This window comes from Abramis brama, assembly GCF_963993115.1.
Source record: "Abramis brama genome assembly, chromosome: 16".
In the NCBI taxonomy this organism is placed as follows: domain Eukaryota; kingdom Metazoa; phylum Chordata; class Actinopteri; order Cypriniformes; family Leuciscidae; genus Abramis; species Abramis brama.
In genome coordinates this window covers 16,007,718-16,030,810 of record NC_139978.1, presented here as the reverse complement: position 1 = coordinate 16,030,810, position 23,093 = coordinate 16,007,718, and the positions used below count along the sequence as shown (strand labels likewise).

The window sequence follows — 23,093 nt, the reverse complement described above, 5'->3', positions numbered from 1 at the left end:
TTCTGTAGAGAAATATAAACTTATATATTAATTTCTTTACATAACTAAAAGTTTTTTTAGTAAAAATAAAGCATCCAACAAGTGTCCAGCATTCATGCAAACTCCTTTAATACTGATGAAGTTGGGTTGTGAATCTGAAGAAGATCAAATATGATTTGTTTAAATTTACAACAGAACACTACCATTAAAAAAAGTTTAGGTTTGGAAATATTAAGATCTTCTGCTCACCGAGGCTGCATTTTTTTTATTACAATACAGTAAAAAACATAATATTGTGAAGTTTTACAATGTTACGTTGATAAAATGTAATTTATTCCTGTGATGGCATTATTTTTCCAGTCTTCAGTGTCACATGATCCTTTAGAAATCATTCTAAGATGCTGATTTGCTACTCAAGAAATATTTGTATTATTATCAATATTTCAAACAGCTGTGCAGCTTAATATTTTGTGGAAACCATGATGCATTTTTGTTTGCATCTTTGATGAATAGAAAGTTTAAAAGAACATCCTTTATTTGAGATATAAATAGGGGTGAACTCAGGATGATTGGGACACTTTTTGTCATTGAGATGATTGGAAAAAGTGTCCCAATCAATCTGAATTCACCCTACATTATAAATGTCTTTACTGTCATTTTTGTGCAATTCAATGCATCCTTGCTGAATAATTTAACGTTTGAATGGTAGTGTAATCCAATATTATTATAAAAATTTCCTTACATCCATCTGTGATACAGTAAGTCACTGTGACTTACTGTATCACAGATGGATGTATGGAAATTTTTGACTTTACTTTTATTCTAAAATGTCAAAAATAGTTGTAAATAATAAACAATAAGTAGCTGTGCCCAAACTTTCAACAGGTAGTGTACATAGATTACCATCTCTTACCAAGATGGCAGCGCAGGCGTACGTTGGTTGGGCCGTAGTGTTCAGTGATGGTTGTTCCAGGACTGAGCACTGAGAAGCAGGCGTTTCCAAACACATTATTCGCAATAAAGGTGCGGAGCTGGCCAAGCACCCTCCACGTACGCGGACACCGCCTGGCGTTCAGCACCATCGGAGTTCCCTGGTTCACCAGATAGAAGGTCCACCACTGGCCACGGGGTGTGCTGTTGGCCTTCCAGCCCAGTGGAAGCGAGGAGCCGGTCCGGCTGGACGGCAGCCGGTACACGCTCTCGAATTCGGCCAGAAGTGCAGGGAAACTTCTCTCCAGAAGCTCCACGTCATGCTTCTGCGCCTCCCGTGAGAAGAAAGGAGCCGAGGTAAGGTCCGGCAGGAAGAAGACCTCAGGTTTCTGGATGGAAGGCCGGCTGCAGAGCAGATAGCGGCCCTGCTCGCGTACGCCCTTGTGGACGCGGCCCATGCCGGCCCAGGTGTAGCGCTTGGCGTACTCCTGCAGGCTGTGGTAGAGCCGCTGGTTCAGGCCCTCGCCGGGCTTGGAGCAACGGAAACATTCGGTTGACTGGCAGTAGGCGAAGCCGTTGAGTTCTTCCTCGCTGACACCGCTTCCTCCGACCTGACGGAGTTTCAACGAGCCTCCACGGGCCGAGAGATCCGAGGCGAGAACTCCACCAGGTAGGGCTCCGCCACGTCGCTCTGGGCTGAAACCGCCACGGAGCGAAGGGACGGCGTGCTCGCATCCCACGCGGTAGCAGTACCAGATAAAAAGAAAGGCAAGACAAAGAGCAGTGCCTAGAGCACTGGTCTCACACTCTCGCACCGACTGCATGCCACCTGCCACCCATTCCCTCATCCGCTCTAAAGACCACTCCATCCCTGCATACGAACATAGATTCACACTCCAACTCAAACACACACTCTTAGACGTACATAGATATGATTTCGAGTACTCGTATCTGTTGGGTTCGGTTTGATTTGGTGTTTTAGTAAAGTGACGCTGCCTCGTGTTTTTGCTTCATTTTCGAGGAGCTTTTTGTCTAATTGGATCACGTTCCAATCGCTTTGGTTAACTCAAGCGAGCTTTTCTCATCCGTTTCAATGCATTCGGAAATGTTGATAGTGTGAGGTATTTCAGCTGCTCCTCGCCTCCTGATCCCAGCCAACAGAGACACAGTGCACCGGAGGGCACCTGGAAAAGAGAGGGAAAAAAAGGAGATATAAGGACATTTTGTGATAAAGTGCAGCATAATGTCACTATGCAGACATTGCCGATGAGGCAAACTGCATCACACCTGCCTTGACAGCCCGGTTTGACCACATGATCATTTTTATATACCACCCACCCACCCACACACCCACACACACACATCCCCCCCACCCCACCCACACACACTCACGCACAGACCGACGAGCAGCTTGATAGAGACCGCAGCACACACAGACGGGCATGACATTTCAAATTCAGTCTTTGCAACACCTCCGTACTGCACTTTTTAAAATCATGAGTCATGAGAGAATTCCAAGGTATACTGCAATACAGTCAACACAAACATGAAGGAACAAATTTGACCATACAGCCTAATTGGCTGACACGATGAGAACAGTGAATTGTTGCATTAGGACCCTTCAGATAGAATGCAATGCATTCTGACAGGCTAGTAGACATGAAAGACAAAAACAAACCCGGCGTCTGTCAACACAGACAGATTGAGAGAGAGTAACAGCAGGGGAATGCGTACAATAAAACAGCACAAAGAAAAAGAAACGCCAGCTACCTAATGCAACATTTAAATCAAGAGATTCAGCATGCAATAATACGATCATAACGAGTCAATGCGCAAATGACGCCCATTCAAATGGATATTTACCGAGAACTGCGCGGCACTTCTTCTTGTCTGTCAGATTTTCAGCGACTGTTCCGCCCGGCAATGCCAGTTATCCTGCCTCTACACTTCCCTCTCAGACACCCCCCTGTCGCTGTTTCATTGCAGTCTCTGGTCCTGCCCTTATGTCCGTAAAGCGCTGTCAGACGACGTTCATAACACCAGAGACAACCGGGCAGAAAACAACATGACAGACTCCCGACGTCTCATCATTGAAATCTGGGCGTTTAGAAGACGCATACTGACTGGCTACTGAAATCATAACAAATGCTTCATTATAATATTAATATCGATACTGCCTATAATAGCACCATTAAAATGGATAATATATAATTTTATTGTAGGCGAAATAATAATTTTAAATTAGTTATTAAAATCAAGCTTTCCCTTATGCATGCAGGTTGTAAACCGCATAAAGAGGGGTGTAACTGTCAATAGTGGTGAGGACTTTGAATCATCCCAGTAACTCGAATCTTTTCTATCCGTTCACCAAAATAAATTATATTACATAAAATATAAAAATGAATTTATTGTTATGTTCAGTGAGCCTCTCTGCGGGTTATATCGTTAACCGGTAGGTGGCGACAAGCCAGTGATTTTGTGCTCGAGCAAGTCATGAATCTTTCACACAAATGATTCGTTTAAACAATGACTCGTCCATGGTAGAAACAATTTGTATTATCCTTCATTAAAATTTGCGTCCACAAATACCAATAAGAGAAAAAGTGTTTAAGCATTTAAAACGGTTTCCTTTTAAATTACAAAAACAATATCGATTTCTCTTTCATTTCAACAGTAGCCTAATCAAGCACTAAATTAGGCTAAATAAATTATGAATTAAAATAATCAGTCATTCACACAATCAGAATTCTTCAGTCTCCCTTCTCTCCTTGTTAATTCAATAGGCTAGGCCTACGCAAAGGTGTCAAGGTGAAAAGGTTTTGCGTTAGTCAAAACACTTAATATGAATGAATAGCTTTGAAAAAGATTCAGAAGATTTCAACGATTTAGTTCATTTAAAATATTAATTCATTTTTTAATTATTCATGGATATAAAGTGCAACAACAACTAATCACGGATAATTATGATAAAGTGAACAGAGTAAATCCCGTTCTGCCACGTGGTTCTTATATGTGACAGCTTTATTCGCACAGTGCGTGTTATAATAAAAGCATTAGTAGGCTAGATGTTACAAGTGACACAACAGCCTACAATTCCCATGGTGCATTGTATGCCAAGCCGACAACTTCCTATGACGTCATGCTCGTGAGACCAGTTTCCCCATGGAATCGCAACAAATGTAACGCTTTGTGGTTTGTTTATAAGTATTTTGATAGTATGTTGCAAATGGTCTTCGTCGATTAGTTTTTTTTGTTGTTGTTGCTGCTCTTAATCTTATTGGTTTCAATGTCATCTCAGTATGCTAGTACAGTTTTTCGGAAGTCTGCTTTACATTGTTTGAGTCTGTTAGTAGGCTAGCCTTTAGGAATATCCTGTTCAAAATGGTTTGCAGTCGCATAAATTAAACCTGTCATTTTTCAGAATACACAGCCTGTGACAAATTTGAAACTTGCCTTGAGGTGACATACGAGATGAACCGTTTCCTTATGTGCCGTGGGTTTGCGTCAGTGGGTGGGCGAATCTTCAAAGATAGATTTCATTAAGGACCTCCCCTTTCCCCCAGCCCTCATGAGATACCGCACAAAAATACTACAAAGCCTAGGCTACTTGAAAAAGTTTACAAATCATATGCAGGTTTAGTTGAAGTTACACTTATCTATAAATACAATTTTGCTTTCTAACAGCTGTCACCATGAAATCACAATGGACAGAGAAGTTTACTGGCGCGAGGGCGGGACAAACCTGTCACTCACACGAGATAGCAATAACAAACCACAACGATAGTCAATTCCCCTACAAAGTCCCTACGTTTTGTCTTGTTCGAGAAACCATTTCAATCGGATAGCCTAGCTAGCCTATGTCATCATAATAATGAAGAAAGAGACTATCTCAACATCAAAATTTAGCCTCTTGATTAAATACCAAACATTTTGAGAGCCGAAGTGAAATTTATTAATTAAATATAGGCTAGTACTTTAATCAGTATTTTTTTTTCATGCATGCATTTCTAATTATCTTAAGACTATTTTATGCAATAGTAGATTGTCAACATTTCATTTCACAATAGAATTTTAGTGGAACTTTGAGGCTATGAATTGGCCAATACAATGTTCCAGTCCTGTTATAATCAATGACATTAAATATATTTTCAATATGTCACTATCCAACACCCATAGTGGATTAAAAAAATAAAATAAAAATTTGGATAGCACAATGTAATGTCAGAGCTTTTCCCTTGTCCGAATAGCCTATATGCTATATAGGCTACTCCCAAAATTCTGTATAGTATACGAAATATCTATGTGCAGGCTATGCGCATCCAGTGGGCACTTCAAGCCCAAAGTATACTTCAGTTTTGATGCAAACACTTATCATGTGTAGAGTTAAATGCAGCCTTTCAAAATAGCCTACTTTGATAGCACGCTCAACATATGTGCACAAGAAAGTTTCATCCTTGTCCAGTGTGTGCTATTTCTTTCCAGAAGTTATGACCAATAAAGATGACTCTTAACTTGCCCTCACACAAGTGCTTGCTGTGAGAAAGTCTGTTGTTGCAGTCTCCTGTAGTTTGTTGTTGTTCCGTCTGTTTCTGTGTGGTTAGAAAAATATGGCTGCACGTATTCATTATGATGGTAAAATTTACTTCACTTGCACTGTATATATCCTGACATAAGTGTAAAACTGAAGTATACTTTGGGCACATACTAATGACATCCAATGATAATTACATATATTAGCGTACAACATAAACTGAAGTATAGTTTGGGCTTAACTGTCCGATGAAGCCACATGAAAGGAGTCGTCATATTCATAAATGGAGGTGGGGAACACTGAATAACTTCATATGTCACATGACATGGCCTACATAGAGAAAGTAGTTCCAAACCAGTTCTGCGGAAATGCAGACTCTTTAACTGTTGAAATGTTTTCATTTAGCCGTGACTACGTTCACAATAGCATGGTCTCTTGTATCACTGGAAAAAATATTGTTGGTTAAAGTAAGTAACTTAAAAAATTAAGTTACCTGCTGCCTTAAAATTTTGAGTTCATTGAAATTAAATCTTAATCGTTAATACAATGAAGATTGGTTTAATCAACAGAAACTCAAAATAGGATGTTATCTGAACCACATTAATGATTGATTTGACAAAAGAAAAAAAAGTTGTGATAAGTCATGAAATTTTTTATTTTTTTTCAGTGATTGAAAGACATTTTACAATATGAATGATTTCTGATTAAATAATTTGTTTGTTGACATACAGTTTGATAGGAAATGAGTTGTTTGCCTTACACTGTAAAAAAAATACATTAAATACATTAGATACATTAAAGTTAAACATGTTTTACCACACAATTACTAAATCAAGCTGACTACATAAGATTACACCAACAAAACTAACTAACAACAACAACAAAAAATCATAACACAGAGTTAGTTGGTGTAACCTAATGTAATCAGGCTGGCATTTTTTAGTTAAATATTTTTAACAGAATCAAACTAAACAACAAAACTGTTAATGTTAAGAGTAATGTTAGGAAGAAAACTCACTTTTCACGTGGCAGGAATATGATATCATCCCTCTGAGACCCAACATATGTGGTGGTGAGATAAAAAAGAAAAAGAAAAAAGAAAAAGGTTGTAGCCTAAATGTAAACTCAAACCCCAGGTGGTCGTCGTCCAGCAGTGATGTCCAGCCCTTTGTTCCAGTGGGAATGTCTCTGTATGGGTAAAGTCTGCCAAATAGCATTTGGAGAGTGCAAAAACGCTTCTTACAGCAACACTTTCCGCAATCCGCTTTAGACTCGACCTCTACACCTTGACAATGCGCTTAATTAGGCGTTGACAGCGTAGAGAAGGGGAGGGATAATTGTGTGCGACTGCAGCTGCTGCACGCGAGAAGAAGTTCAGTGATAAAGCAAAGACGCACTGGGTCGGGTTACAATGGCCAGACGAAAAGAGAAAGTTTGTTTGTTTGTGAGTATTCCGCTTATATGTATTATTGTAATTATTATTATTTGCGTGGCTCACTTTAACGACGAGTGCGATGAGGGACTCTACAAAAAAGCAGCAGTGGCAGCGGACTCGGAAACCTGTTCAAAGATCGGGCGGTGAGTGATGGTAGCCTAGGTACACGGTGCCTTACCCTACCTATACATAAGTATTTGCCCTCTGAAACGTGTTAGTTTAAAATCATAATTTTGAAAAACTATCAATGAAATAAAAAAATAAAAGAAATCAATGATTTCTTTAAATATTTTAGAAAATACTTTAAAATAACTTTGGAATCTTTCATTCGAACATGCATAATGATGTGGAATATCACGTTTTCCTGGAAAATGACAAAAAGGTTCTTGTAATCCTTGCGTGATGGCTGGGACGGGTAAATTTCAGGACACGAGTGGATAATGAGGTGAGACGGCCGGTTTGACGTTCACAGAAAGTTGGAAGTTAATCAGAAGTATATTCACAGCCTATAATCCTGTTGACACCAATCTCTGGCTTCATTTCACTAAAGGACACATTCCTTGACAACAACTGATCATTTAGCCCTATATAAAGCGCCAAAATCATCAGTATACGATTACTTCAACAATATTGCAGATTTAAGTTTGTTGCTTGCTAATAAAAGTCAATTGTTTAAGTATAGGGACATGGAAACCGTTTGAAAAGTGGGTTTACACAGTTAGGAATGGGTCTTTGAAAGGTGACAGTCCTGTGGCATTAAAGACGTCTGTCTAAAATGGATCATTTCATTTGTAGGCTAAATAAAAATCATTGGTTATTCCGGCGTATGACGGGTTTCAACGTGCTTTTGATACGTTACTGTCTTATGTAACAATTGGAAGATGTTTAATATGTTTTGTAGGCTACTGTATTTTCCAAGTTACTTCCTTATGCGTGTGTGTGTGTGTGTGTGTGTGTGTGTTTTATTTTTTTTTATTTTTTTAATCTCTCTCATCAACAGTTCCTCGACAATTAGCCCAGGGGTTGTTCAGCAGTCAAGGGAAGGCAGAAAAAAAAAAGATCTGTCAAATTGTATTTCATTGCTGGCAAAAGTTAACATGTCAATTTAACGTTCAAGACAACAGTTTTTAACATAGACTGCCAAATTATTGATTATACTGATGACATTACTGTTTCACTCCGCTTTTTCGGAAATCATATGATTAATTGTGATAGTTTTATTTTAATTTTATTGACTGCATTATATTTTGACAGCAGCCAAAAATGGTTTAATTCTATAACTTTTTGAACTATGGCTTGAAAGCTTTTACCGATGTATGAATTGTGTGTTCGGGGCGATCAGGTATGGTTGTAACACTTTTTGCTTCAGCATATGTAACTCATTGAATGTTTGAGGGAGAGTGCTCAAACTTTTATACAAAGTACCCACATTTTTTACTACAAAATGCACCCGTTCAAACCTCTGTAGGAATATCACAGCCCTTATGAGTTGATGTCAAATACATGGTGTGCCTTTGTTACAAACTATTCCACCATACCAGGGTTGGTTGTAACACATGGGGTAAGTTATAACAATTAGACAAAATAAGCAAAAACAACAGCCACTCCATGCAATATATTCTTCAAAACAGGTTTACTGAAACAATCCAAAAAAAAGAGACCATTTCAAAACAATGCCTCTCTTTCTGTGATCGACCACAGCTCGAATACACTTTAACAATACACAAACAAACTTCCTTAGCAGTATTTATGCTTAATGAACCCTCGACTGCAGTGTATCCGTGTAAAGAACATGTAGGTCTAACAAAACAACAAAGAAAGTGTAAATTAGTGTCTATCAGTGAATATTCTCAATCAGAATCTGTGTTGTTGAATGCAGGCTTGGTGGGCCCAGAGACTGCATAGGGCACATTTGATTTTACACGCACTTCCTTTTACTTTAAGTTGCCAAATGGCTCCATACAGACAACATAAAAGTTCTCATTGTATGAGGTCTCAGAATCCTCACCACTGGCTTTCAACATTGTTGTCACAACTGATCTCACTGACCTGCCCTTCTTTGAAACCTCATCAGTTCCTTTTTATAAAACACTGGCATGCACACTCACTCTTTTCCCTCTCTAGGCATTCTGTAATTATTATTATAAAATTACTAAAAATAAACTGTTGTTAGTTGTATGTAAAGGTATGGTTGTAACACTTTTTAAACATGTGTTACAACCTACCTCACCCCTGTCAGCCAGTGTTTAGCTAGCCGTATTAGCATTATGGTTTGAAATTAGCAGGATAAAACTTCATCATATATTGCCTGAGAAACTACAATTTAATGTAATATAAGTTATATGATTTTATCTGCTTTTTCTTTATAAAATCTGCATGTAGCCTTGACAACCATTAAATAATGAAATTATCATAGGACTCCTAGCTTATCCCTGATTGGTGGAGTTACAACTCTCCTGATGTTACAGCCATACCTGGTCTCCCCCTACAGGTTTGATTTTGAGGTTCAAAATGTCCTCACTGTTAAAAAAATATAGTGAAACCTGCTGAAGTGAGCCGGACCACATAGTTAAAGGCAAGCACACACACACACACACACACACACACACACACACACACACACACACACACACACACACACACACACACACACACACACACACACACGTGCAGCCCCATATGTGGAGGGTGAACCTGCAGGGTGGCTAGAAGATGCGCTTCCCCTTTAAAAACACATTTAAATAGATTTTCTTGAAATAGCTTCAAGTTATGTGTCACCGCACAACCTACACATCCCAGCATAAACGCTCCTGATCAATTATTAAAGTGTCTACGTTCACAAGCCACTGTTCATTTTAACAGAAAAGGAAGCATACAAGCGCTCCCTTTATAATCACAAAAAATCTGTCACTCAGTTCATTGCAATCTTACAAACTTCCATTATAGTCAATGAAGCTGACTGCACAATGGATATTTAATTATAACGTCTACACTTTGTTATTTGAGAGGATTTGGTGTGCGTGCAGAACTCTGAATCCACTCACCACTCAGAATGCCAGTGTTTTTAATCAGTGCTAACTTAAACACCTCTGATTGGCCATCGCATTCAAGAAATACAACAGATATGTTTGTGATTGGCCACACTGCTCAACTCTGCAAAAACACATTGTAAATAGAAACCTTTGACGTTCTCCTGAGCGCAAACAGACACTCACTGGATCGTTTGACAAAAGTTTCGCCAGTATGCTATTGTTGCGGAGATAACTGATCCTAGACCAGCAGTTTTGAGCAGCTTTCCCTCTAAAAGCAATCAGAAGCAGCAGGCAATTGGTTGAACCTATGGGTGGCCCTGAACAACAGCTGCCGCTACGATGACAAAAAAGTTCTGTTGTTGTAACTCGAAAAATACAATCTGAACAGAATCCTGCAGGAGAAGAGGGAGCAATCGAACTCTGGTTTGGACCAAATGTGTAGAATAAAGGCCCGTTCACATCAACTATAAAGAAAATAACTGTGATGATAACTATAATTTGCATCCACACCAAATGCATGATAACATTCTTTTTATTAAACGCGCTTCAGTTATGTCATCTGCCGATCAGGGTGGGTTCTGATTGGCTGTCAATGTTTTTAAAATTCATTAGCTAAAAAAATGTCAAATGTTTTGTTATAACTGAGGTGTCTGCTGTTATTTTACATTTAGAATGATTTTTATAACTAGGCTTGTATCTGTATCGTTATTATTGTCAGTTATCACCCGAAAGGGCCTTGACAGATACGCTGTCAATTTTTTCCAGTTCTTTAATTTTGGAAACAGCAAATTTTCCAAATTGTTACATAACTATTGCCGCCTTTAAATTTTAGGAAAAGGGCCCTTTGCAGGGGGATCATCATATTTGGAGGTCCTTTGTATCCCACAGCTCATTTTCAGTCTTTTTTTCTCCTAGAGATATACTGCAGTCTGGTGGGTCAGCGGTAGATGGCGCCATTGCTACTTTGCTGTGCACGTCAATCATAAATCCCCAGAGCATGGGCATTGGTGGAGGCTCTATATTTACAATACGGGAACCAAGTGGTGAGATTCATCCTACATACCTTAAATTACTTATTATTTCTGCCGGTATAATGTATATTTTTGTTATTATTTATCAATATCTCTGTTATCTAGGCAAAGTGAGAATAATCAATGCCAGAGAGACTGTCCCAAAAGCTTTTAAAACAGACCTCCTTGCCATGTGTCCAACAACAACAGAGCCAATGGAAGGTGAGAGTGTGTTAAGATGGATGAACTTTTGTTTATTGCAACCACACAAAGTATTGTTTCTATCACATATTATTCACCTTTAAATATGCTGATAAAGTGTTTCCTTCATAAAAAAATTGAAATAAGATAGACTTAGATAAATATGTACAATCCCACTTGGGGAAGATGCAATGCACTATTTCTTTCTTTACTTACAGACAGTTATGCTTTACGCAGGGAGTAGCCGTCTAATTTTTCATAGCTATATACTCGTAGTGCACTGAGCACTTTAAGCTTATATGATAGCTATAGTCAGGGACGTGCACAGAAGGGGCAGGGGCTCAAGTGAAATAAAGGGCACTTCTCATAATTACGTTTTTTTTTTTTTTTTAACAAAAAAGTATATATATTAACGCAACTCTGACTTCCTTTTTAAAAAAATAATTTAAAAAGTTAATCAGTTCACACAGAAACCATGGTTTCCTTAGTATTCACTAGGTTTATAGAGCAGCAAAGGAAACCATTCCGCAATGTGCATGTTTTGAAAACATTTTCTATGCTACTAGTTTCAAGTATATATTTAGAATAACCTAAATAACTGCATCAAGCACAAGGCACTACATCATTTTAATTATTTTGGTGTTATCAGAATACATAACACTTTAAAATCAACACAAATATTCACTCTAAACTGAAGAGGGCTGTTGCTGCTATTTTGTTACAGATAGCAAAATCTGCTAATTTATTAATTACTCATAAATAAAAAGTTAATTTATAAATATTGTTATTTTTAATGTTTAATGTTAACTTATTTCTACTCAGTTTTATTTATTAATGTACCAGATGCAGTTACTCAAATTTACTACATTTTTTAGAGTGTATCCTCCATCTGTTTGCATCTGTAGATTTCTTCTAAATTCACCAATTTAGATTTCTAAATTTCAGGGGGAAAGACTTTTGATGTAAGTCATTACTGGGGACGTTCTGTATGCAAATTAGGCGTCAACTAGTTAAAATGCGCACACTTGCATCTAATTGACAGGACAATGCAGGTAAATAGGATAAACAAAATAACTAAAGCATGTCACCTGGTGGTGATATATGCTTATTTTATTACTTGGCTTGGTTGAATTCCAATGTAGAATGCGGTCTGTTATTTCCATAGACTGTAAAGGTTATTTCTTGATAACAGACCGCTGTGCGGAGTATAACTGTACGTTCACACCGCCGCCGACTTGAGCTGCAAAGAAGCTCTGGCCGCCCAGTCAAAGACGCTTGTCAAAAAGTACGGGGAAGCTTGTTGACGCTTTGGCCGCTCTGACGTAGCAGCATTCTGTGTTCGATCATGGGAGAAGAGAAGTGTCACACCATGAAATGTAAACAGAAAAAACAATGCATTCGGCAATTTAGGATATCGCGCAAGATTTTTCAACACAGAAAACATTTCATCCCTGGAGAGTTTTTTTTCGACACCATCGTATCAATTGATTTTGATTAATATGCGCGAGGGAGAGAGAGAGCAAGAGTCTTGCATTCAAGACAGCGCTCGGGTGAGTGCGCGCGCGCGGCCGGGGTTAATCTCTCTCTCTCTGCTCGTTCTTATGCCCTGTCAAGCTGACAGGACTTTAAAACACATGCAAATGATACACTTTCACTCTATGATGGTTAAACTCTGCAATTAATATTTTTTTCTCGGAACTAATGTTTTGGTAGGAACGAAAGTTTACATCGTATGTTTCTCCGGAATCAGCCAGCGCGAAGGACGTCTATATTCCGATTGGTTGCTGGCGTTTTGCCGCTGCTTGCCGCTGAACCGCGTCATAGCTCATTACCATAAAGTTGAGCTTCTCTCAACTTTCAGATTGACGCTCAAAACGCCCAAAACGCGACGCCGAGGAATTTGACGCTCCTTGCAGCTTAGAAGCCAGCTTCCATTGAAAATGAATGACTTCCGGTAACTTTGAAGCTCAAGTCGGCGGCGGTGTGAACCAAGGTTATTTTCGTAAACGAAAACTGAAACTAAGACTAAAACTATTGGTCAAAAACATTTTCGTAAACTGAAATAAAATAAAAATTTCAACATAAATGAAAAGCTAAAACTAAACGAAACTAACAACAGTTACTGAAAAACTAACTGAAACAAAATAATAATTAGTAAAAATAAATAATCGTTTTCGTAATTAATAAGCTCTCATCCTGTACCGGAAAATCACTTTTTTCCATTCCACTGCGCTACTTTACTTTTCAATGACCGTTGTGCTCGAGTCTCGTCTTTTGCAGCATCACGAGCAAGACACAACGTTCTAAAAACGCGGCACTCAAGTTAAAATAAGTTCAACTTTTAAAAGACGTGTATCGAGACCTTGAGCTTTTTCCCCATTCCTCTGCCCGCGTCTTTTTTCCGTTTTTCAAAGCAAAACCGCTTTCTGTGTGAACCAGCCCTAAGAAGCAGAAATGGCCAAATAAGTGTTTCCATCATGTCTAGACCTTATGCAAAAATAACTGTACATTAATTCCAGATAATATAACCATCTCATGTGAAACTAAACAAAATACCACACATATTAGACAAGAGACCACACTGAGTAGAAAACGGAAAAAACAAATAGCATGTCTAGAGCCCAGAAATAGATCAGATTAGAAGTATACTAGATGTCTGGTCTGAATAGAACATTTGAATACGAGTATAACTATGAGTATATGATTTTAAACGATGCAATAGACAAAAAGCATAAATGGATCAATACAAGAATGTTGTTTGAAAGGATTAATCAGAAATAACCTTAAAGAATAATCAGAATAATCATACGCATATCTTTTTCTTATACACCACGTTTAACAAGATTTCATTTTTAATGAGTATTTTTTACTTTTCAGTTGCATTTGTTTGGTTCTTTGTTCATCCTCAAACAATTATTTTATTTTTATTATTAAGAGGTTTTCACAAGAGTTAACTGTAAACTGCAAACATTAAACTTTGCTTAAAGTTTAACTGGAAGTGTTCTGTTAACTCTGCTAAACTATAATTACTAAAACTAAAAATATAAAAACTAAATAGAAATGCATTCACAAAATAAAAACTAAACTAACAAAACCATTAATGAAACTAACTAAAACTAAACTGAAATTTATAGGAAATTTGAAAATAATATTAAAATAAAAAACTAATTTAAAAATGCTAAACTATAATAACCTTGGTGTGAACGCACGTGAACGCACAGTAACAGACCGTTGCCATGAAAAACAGAGCGTTGCTATGGACTCACAGGATTCTTCTAACCGTAGAGACGGAGCGTACTATTTTCTTTAGCGGAAGCAATACAATCGGGTTTAAATCAATAAACTCCCTTTTAAATTAATTTGTTGTGTCAAATTAATTATTTATTTGGTAGATTTATTTGGGATATATATTATTAACAGGAATATATATTATTTTTCAAAAATTTAAAAAAAGCACCCCAGAAAAAAGGGCACTTTCTCTCCAGGAATAAAAGGGCAGGTGCTCAAGCCCCCTTTGATGTCTATGTGTGCACGTGCCTGGCTATAGTTTCTCTCTCTTTCTCTCTCTATAGGGGCTCACTGGATCGGTGTCCCGGGTGAAATCCGTGGCTATGAGCGAGCTCATAAACTGTATGGACGTCTGCCGTGGGCCAGTTTATTTCAGCCCACTATCAAGATGGCTAGAGAGGGCGTCCCCATTCCCTATGTGCTCTCTCGATTTTTGCCACTTCTTTTAAAGGAGAAGCCAGACTCACCACTACGGTAACACATGTACTCCCATTCAGAATGAATCCAGACTCATAATGTTCCCTTTTACACCAAGAGTTAAAATGAAATTTAAGACCGAAAAAGTCACTTGGATGTGTGTGTGTGTGTGTGTGTGTGTGTGTTTAATAGCCAATTATTCCAGAATGAACAAGGTGAGCAATTGAAAGAGGGGGACATAGTGAAATTTGAAAAACTAGCAGATACACTTGAGATCATCGCAGAACATGGGGCGGATGCTTTATACACTGGAGACATCGCCAAACACCTTGTCAGTGACATACAAGCTGCAGGTAATCCACAATTTCACTCTTTAGAATTCTGATTTGTATAAATATAAAGGAATCAGTTTATTTACTGTGTATTTCAGGTGCAACAATTACTCTGGAGGACTTGAGTTTGTTCAAGGCGTCTGAATCAGAAGCCTGGGAAGTGAATCTAGGAGAGTATGACATGTACTTTCCTCCACCGCCAGCAGGCGGAGCTATTCTTAGCTTCATACTCAACACCATGCTAGGTGGGACAACTTATTAACCTGTAATGTCCTTTATTAGTTGTACTTGCTATGACCATAGACATAATAAATACATAGACGCGCTATTGGCCGCTTTGGAACGTTACGTCAACGATACGTCAACGCGTCCGCCATATTGCTGAGGGCAAGACTGTGCTGTAAACGAATGCAAGTAAACAGAATTGTCAAAGCTCAGGCTTGTCATGTATTTGGCTTTTTATTCTTGGATAAGAATTGTGAAGACCCCCATACTGAGATATGATTTAATTTTCACATTAATGAAATAAAGTTTTCTTATTGTGGAAAAAGCATTTTCTGTCTTCAACCTTGATTTAGCTTTTCTTGTGCTTAGAATTGAGAAAATGAAACAAATCGGCAAATACAAATCACACCGGCAGGCTGCTTTCTGTATTTTTATAGCACTAAAATGATAGATATTTACAGATAGATACTCCAAATATACAATAACAAAGATAACTGATGGATCCTTTATGGTAATACATATGGTATGGTACAACTACAGTGCAATGCAAATAGTAAATATAAGATAAAGTGAGAAGTAATAGTAAATAGTGTATAGTCAATAAAATAAACAAACAGTATACAGCAAATAAAATAGTAATGAATGGTATAATTATATAATATCATAAGTACAATAATAATATATTGATAATTGCATATCGTTTAGAATATAATATGAATATAATATGAAATATCAATTACAGAATATAGACAATAAAAAATAATGTTAAATAGTGACTAGTGAATAGTACAATAATTTAACAGCATAACTATAATAGATTGATAATCGCAAATGGTATAATATAATAATAATAATAATAATAATAGCAAATACAATGTAGTATCAATTGCTAAATAATATAGACAATAATAAAAATAGTAAATGAAATAGTACCTACCCGAAACGAGTACTTGTCATAAAAGTCGGTTTTAAGAAAATATAGATGAATATTTACTTATAATAACTTATATTAATATAAAATATAATATAAGCTAAAACTATAATATAAATCATGTCAACTCATGTCTCAACTTTCACAGCTAAGTTAGTTAACTAGAGACACCACCAGCTATTTTAGTCTGACTGACTCCGGTGGCCAACTAATGTTACTATCACTAATTATATAAGGACCAAATACAACCAGAAACAAATGTTCAGTCTTGTGAAAGGTAATTCCCCGAGACCTGTTTTCAATTGTGCAGATTTGTACAGCCCCAAGCAGCACACGAAGCAGGCATTTTTCTCAATTCCCATAATGAGAGTTATGGGAAAGTTGCCCTCCGCAATATGGACGTACGATCCAGCGGCGAATAGGGCGTCTATGTATTTATTATGTCTATGGCTACGACAAGCATCACTATTAATGTTGTTCATATGCAAGTTTAATATTTAAAGTACCTTATTAAACTTAGGGGCAGAAATTCTTCCTGAAGCATTTGTGCTACAGATATGAGTAAACCAACCATCTACACTGCCATTCAAAAGTTCAGTAATGTTTTGCTCACCAAGGCTGCATATGCTGCTCAATATTTTAAGATTAAGATTTTTTTGGATGAATAGTTGAAGTTCAAAAGAGCAGTATTTATATGAAATAGAAACTTTTGTAACAATGAAAATGCATTTTCTGTCGTTTTTGATCAATTTGATGCATCCTTGCGAAATAAAAAATATTAAGTGCATAAAAAAATTACTGACCCCCATACTTTTGAATTGTGGTGTAACAGGGCCAGAATATCATAAAGACTTGACTTGAGCTCTTTTGACTTCGGGCCACCAGGGCTTGACATTAACTTTTTGCTCAACAGCCACTGTGGCTAGTGGTTTTCCAAAGTTACTAGCCACTGGCCACAATACCATGGGGAAATACTGACATATAGATATTTGTATTATTATTATCTCATATTTTGGCAGCAGGTATATTAGGTTTCAGTCACTTTAAGACCTGGCACACAGATCCATTATACTGTTACACATGCATTTTCTTTCTCAACTGTTTATTATTTCAGATGCCTTTTTTAAAAGACTACAATTGAAAAATGTATATATTATATATATAAAATTAAACCCTCAATCCACCCGCATCTGGCGAGCTGGCGGGTGTTAATGTCAAGCCCTGTCAGAAAACCATTGAGAAACAACATCGCAACCACAAAACAATGCTCTAAAAAACACTTGTAGCAACCACATTGTTGCTATTTTCTATCGCTTCTTTTTAGTCAAATTTTGTTGGTGCAATGTGGTGTCCTTCAAAAGATTTATATATTGTTTCTTCGATCATATTAACGATCAATTTAACAAAACCTTGTTTTGTTGTTGTTTCTAAACTATTAGACTGATTAAGTTCTCTGTGCTCCTCAGGTTTTAACCCAAGCTCTTCATCTCTGGTGGGGGACGAGAAGGTCTTAACATTCCAACGCTACGTAGAAACCTGTAAATTTGCCAACGGTCTTAAGAAGTTCATGAAAGATCCCAACTTTGCCTCTCAAACGGTAGGCTCTGTAGGAGGAACTTGTTTGTTTTACACATTAAACTTCTGTGTAAGCGTTATAGGCATGATACCATTGGTCAGGCTCTGCTTTAGTAACTCAACAGAAACATTACAGTCATTACACTCTCTAGAGGCACTGGTGTAATCTGCGATAATGACTTAAGTGCTGTGTTCTGGGTGATCATTACTGCAGGCAGTAGAGTACAGCACAGCAACACTGCCATTATTGCTGGCAACCCACTGGTTGGCACACATAAAGTCATGCATTAGTTCATCATCCTCGACGTTCTGTGTGGCTTGAATAGGAGGCAGTTGAGATCATTCAGAAGCATTTTGCGGACAAAGTGAGAGCAAAAATCAGTCCTGACCGCACTCATGATGCCAGCTACTACAACGTCACTCCATACCTGGACTCACATGGCACCACTCATGTGTCCGTGCTCGCTGAGGATGGGATGGCGGTATCTGTGACCAGCACCATCAACCAAATGTACACTGAAGTATCATTCTCGCCTTTTATACAAGCTCTAGAGCACAATGAGATAATTATTGTAATTTTATTATTACTTTATTAATAAATGCAATGCTTTACTGGAGTAAAATGGTACTTTAGAAAGTGTCAAAACTGACTAACTGTTCTTGTTTCTCAGATTTGGATCTAGAATTTTCTCCTCCAAAACAGGCATCCTGCTCAATAATGAACTTGCAGACTTCTGTGGAAAAACAGAGCAGATTCATGCTGGTTAGTAAACTTTCACAGATGGCTGATTTCTGACATATCCAGCTCCCAAAATTAATGGAATATTTCAGTATTGGTAAACAATCTGCATTTGCAGTTGCATTAGGAGGACACTTACAAGTGGATACACACTGTTTTTTAGGGATGCACAATATATCGGTACCAAATTGTTTAACAAGCAATATTACATTTTTTTTTATTTTTCCTATCAGGCGATATTGGATATTTAATTGTGCATGCTATTTTCCCGTATTTTTACATTTAGAAAAATTGTGGAAAATTATATTTTCACTGTAAATTTAACCAATGGCTTGTATTAAATGGGAATTTTTGAAGTAGAAAGACTGAAATAGTTTTATTTACACCTTCGAAAAATCTTTTTTACAGTGTTTTTACTCTGAATAATAGTTAATGTAATCTTTAGCAAATCTCAAAATTCATATACATTCTTAATCTGTACATTTTACTGTTGCGATGCCTACATTTGCTTGCAATATTTAAATGATTGGTGTCAGTTTTGGTGTGTTATTTTTAATTTAGACAAAACAGTACAGAATTGTAATCTCTGACATGTATCGCTTATCAGACATAATATAAACATAATTATAAGCTTTTCAGTCTCCTCCATAATTTAAATATATATATATATAGCCAAACGACTTAAACAGTATACATTTAGGTAACCTAAAGCATTCTTCATGTGATAACATCTAATTAGTTTTATTCAAAATGTCATTTAATCAGACTAAATCAAATTAGGTTGCACCAACACAAGTCATTTTTATAGCTTAGACCAAGTAAAAATAGATCTCTGCACTTTTTTTGGTGTAGAGCAGTATCCCAACATCAAAAATGTTGATTTAGACCGCTTCACAGCTCAAATAATACATGGATTAAGAAATAATTATTTTAAGTGTTTTAATGAAAATACAAATGCTGTCGATAAAGTTTAACTTGTATACAAGTATCTGTTCTGTGTGTCTCTATGTGAAGGTGAGCAGCCGCCTTCCTCCATGTCTCCAGTGATCCTTTACTCCCGATCTCAGAAACACATCATGGTCATAGGAGCCTCAGGGGGCAGTATGATCACCACCGGGGTGGCGCTGGTGAGTTTAATCTGCACTTTAGGGCCAGATTTTCTGAACAGGGCAAATTAGCATGATCCCATAGAAGAGCCGATGGAGTGGAAAGTTCTGCGGGTGATCTGACAATGTGCATTAGCACCTCTTTATAGCTGCGCTGGTTCCAGAAGTATTTTTTTCCCCATTCATTTTTTCCATTGGGATTTTAAAAAAGTCTTTGTTAAAGAGTTATAAGCCATGAACCAAGCCAATCAGCTACGAGTTGAATCACAACACTACAAACATTGATTTGAAAATCAGACAAAAAGACAAAAGTAGAAGACTTTTGTATACTTAACAGTTTTAATAAGAGAAAGAATTACAATCCCATGAACCATTGCAAACAGCATAATCGAATTAAAATGGAGAAATATAAAACTACTCATTTACAAATGTTGATTATATATAAAAACAATACAGTTTATTGCAAAATATGCAAGTATATACAAACATTTAAGTATTTTGAAAGCATAGAGATTGACTCAATTATTTGATATATGATATTATTTGATATTTGACACTATGGAGTTTTTACTTCCAGAACCTGACTGTTGATAATTGGATCGAAAACAAGCAGAGGCGATGATAATCAGGTGTGGGTAACCGAACACAGCAAATTAAAGGGGTGATTGATCATGATTTCACTTTTTTAACTTTAGTTAGTGTGTAATGTTGCTGTTTGAGCATAAACAACATCTGACAACACAAGTCATGATGCTCAAAGTTCAAAGCAAAGGGAGATATTTTATTTTAAAGAAGTTGCTTTTTAAGGACTACAACAATCGACTGGTAGGGACTAATACTGATGCTAATCAATGATTAGAAGAGAGTTAACTCCACATTAGCTACATGAATTTAAACATTAAAAAAATATTAATTTTGAAAACAATAGAAATTTTCAGGACACAAGCTGTTGTAGCTCCGCCCCCCATGCCGGGAGCAGCTGCTCATTTGCATTTAAAGGGACAGACACAAAAACGGTCCATTTTTGCTCACCCTTAAAAAGTGACAATTTTAACATGCTATATACAAGTATCTGTGGGTTACTTTGAGCTAAAACTTCACATACACACTCTAGGGACATCAAATACTTATTTTACATCTTGTGAAAAGAGCATTATACCACCCCTTTAAAAATAACTTTGCAAGCTATATGTTCAGATAGCATCTTCCTGATAGGAATTCCACATAAATGAACGTGAGTGGAGAAAATTATCTCGCTTCAACCACACACTCTGTTACGTGCGGTGCCTCCTCCTAACAGCAACTATCACTGTCATGCCAAGCGCAAAATGAGTTAAGACGTGCTGCGTCTACAATCACATACTGTACAGTAGGTTCTACATTCGGTTTGAAGCGTACTTTGTGACCGTTAAAAAAAAGTTAATTCTATATAGTACGAATGTGCGTAGTATGAATGAAATTCTGGTATACTACATCCATCCATGTTGTCTCTGTCATGTGACCTACAGCATTAGTTGTGTCGCTTAACCGCCATTCACAACTCCTCCCCCGTGGCCTCACAGGACAGTTAAGTGTCCATCGAATGCGCATTTCAGTACCTTGGCAGTAGTAACTCTGTTACGGAGATGAAGGAGAGTTCAAAAAGGTTTCACTAAACAAAAGGGTCTTTTAATGACAAACTCAGGTAATCCACGAAGATGAAGGCAAAGTAACAGCATGTCTACACTCAAACATGAACAACAGTTGACAACTGAAGGGTGAAACAGAGCAACTAAATTACACAGTGATAATGAGATAACGAACAGGTGTGATGATTAGATGAGTGTCCATGACAACTGATGACTGGCGGGAAACTAAGACAAAGAATCACATGTGATTGAAAATAACAAACCAAAAGTCCATGAAAACAGAAACTAACTGAACATAAGTGTGACAAGGTCATCCGAGTACTTTTTGTCTACTATGAATACTATTGAATACTATTTGCGCTTTAAACAATGGCGCAAATACCAGTAAATGGACTACTACAAACCTTAGTAAATCATGTTGCATGATTCATTTAAATACTCTATTTCCATAAATTTTGCGTCTGAAAGGGAAACACCTATAAATGCATGTGCAATAAGGTCAGCCGCAAAAATAACCCTGTCCACACCTTTTCAGCGCTCGTTTTTTTCACTGCGCGTCCTTAGTGAATCCTGACAGTAGTTTTATAACGGCTAAAAGGGTTTGCGCTGGTGCAAGCTGTTAGTAAATCTGGCCCTTAAACTGAACAAATTTAACGCATTGTGCTTTAGTAATCCAACTCTGACTGAAACCCCTCTGGCTAGACTCTCATGAACTTCTTGTGGTTCGGCAAGACGCTGCAAAATTCCATCGACGCCCCTGTGGTGTTTGTGGACGCCAAAAACGTTCTCAAATTTGAGCCCTTGTTTGACAAGGTAAGTAGAAACAAATGTCCCTGAAGTAAATTGTTTGTAAAGGATCAAGTGTTTTTTTTCAAGTGCTTGAAAAAGTGATGAAGTGATGAAGTGCTTTCATCTCTTTTCTTCCTCAGATAGTTTTGGAGTCACTTAACAAGATTGGACACGAAGTGAAAATCCCACAGATGTTTTATAATGTGGTTAATGCAGTATCAAAGGAAAACAACTGCATAGAGGCTGTATCTGACTCGAGGAAAAATGGAAAAGCTGCAGGGTATTGACCTGGAGTGCAGCTGGAGACTAATTCACACCAGATCTCTCAACTCTGTTGATGCATCTGTGCCGTGTTTGGAGGAAGTGCACTGGGCGGATGACAAACTGACAAATAACAGCAAGCACCATCAATATGAAAAAGTTCTGACATTTTACTGTGAAAATTATGAATGAAATGTGTGTGAGTGAGTGTTTCTGTGCGTGCGTGTGTGTGTGTGTATATATATACACAGTATACAGTATGTTATTTTATCATAGTGTGCGACACTACTTTAGGGACACTTTTAAAAAATCACTGTGTACTACAAAACTTGTATAATATTGTTGATTACAGTTGATTTGTGCCATCTGAAAGGTTAAATATACAATACTGGAGGATTTAAAAAAAAAACAATAATCCTTTTATTCAGCAGATGAATTAAAGTGATCTAAAATAACAGTAAAAATATATATATAACTTTATATTCATCAAATAATTCTGAAAAATATGCACAGCCATTTTCAACATTAGTAATAAGACATTTTTGAGCATCAAATCAACATATCAGAATGATTTCTAATTAAAATATATTAAATACAAAACACAATAATAATAATATGTCACAATATTTCTGTTTTTACTGTATATTTGATCAAATAAATGCACCCTTGGTAAGCATAAACATC

The 23,093-nt window shown here is 37.2% G+C and overlaps 2 protein-coding genes across 4 annotated transcripts in view; one reads left to right on the top strand and one right to left on the bottom strand.

Moving 5' to 3' along the window:
• Window positions 1-6,708, bottom strand: part of asphd2 (aspartate beta-hydroxylase domain containing 2) — a 12,436-nt gene extending 5,728 nt beyond the window's left edge. Inside the window, exons 1-2 of one of the 3 annotated variants that reach the window (XM_084138357.1) lie at window positions 6,459-6,708; window positions 893-2,093 (exon numbers count right to left, since the gene is read on the bottom strand). In XM_084138357.1, coding sequence (XP_083994483.1) covers window positions 893-1,778 — 886 coding nt within the window. In that variant the 5' untranslated portion in view covers window positions 1,779-2,093; window positions 6,459-6,708. Of the gene's footprint in view, window positions 1-892; window positions 2,094-2,772; window positions 3,040-4,362; window positions 4,626-6,458 lie in introns of those variants that run through there. The other 2 variants (XM_084138355.1, XM_084138356.1) reach the window with 2 other exon arrangements.
• On the top strand, window positions 6,697-23,093 carry ggt5a (gamma-glutamyltransferase 5a). Its single transcript, XM_084138354.1, has 12 exons — window positions 6,697-7,018; window positions 10,823-10,950; window positions 11,044-11,139; window positions 14,691-14,880; window positions 15,016-15,176; window positions 15,254-15,400; window positions 17,778-17,908; window positions 18,213-18,397; window positions 18,558-18,649; window positions 19,640-19,752; window positions 22,062-22,172; window positions 22,289-23,093. Exons 1-12 carry the CDS (start codon window positions 6,852-6,854, stop codon window positions 22,433-22,435), a joined length of 1,668 nt encoding a protein of 555 aa, XP_083994480.1. The 5' UTR covers window positions 6,697-6,851; the 3' UTR covers window positions 22,436-23,093.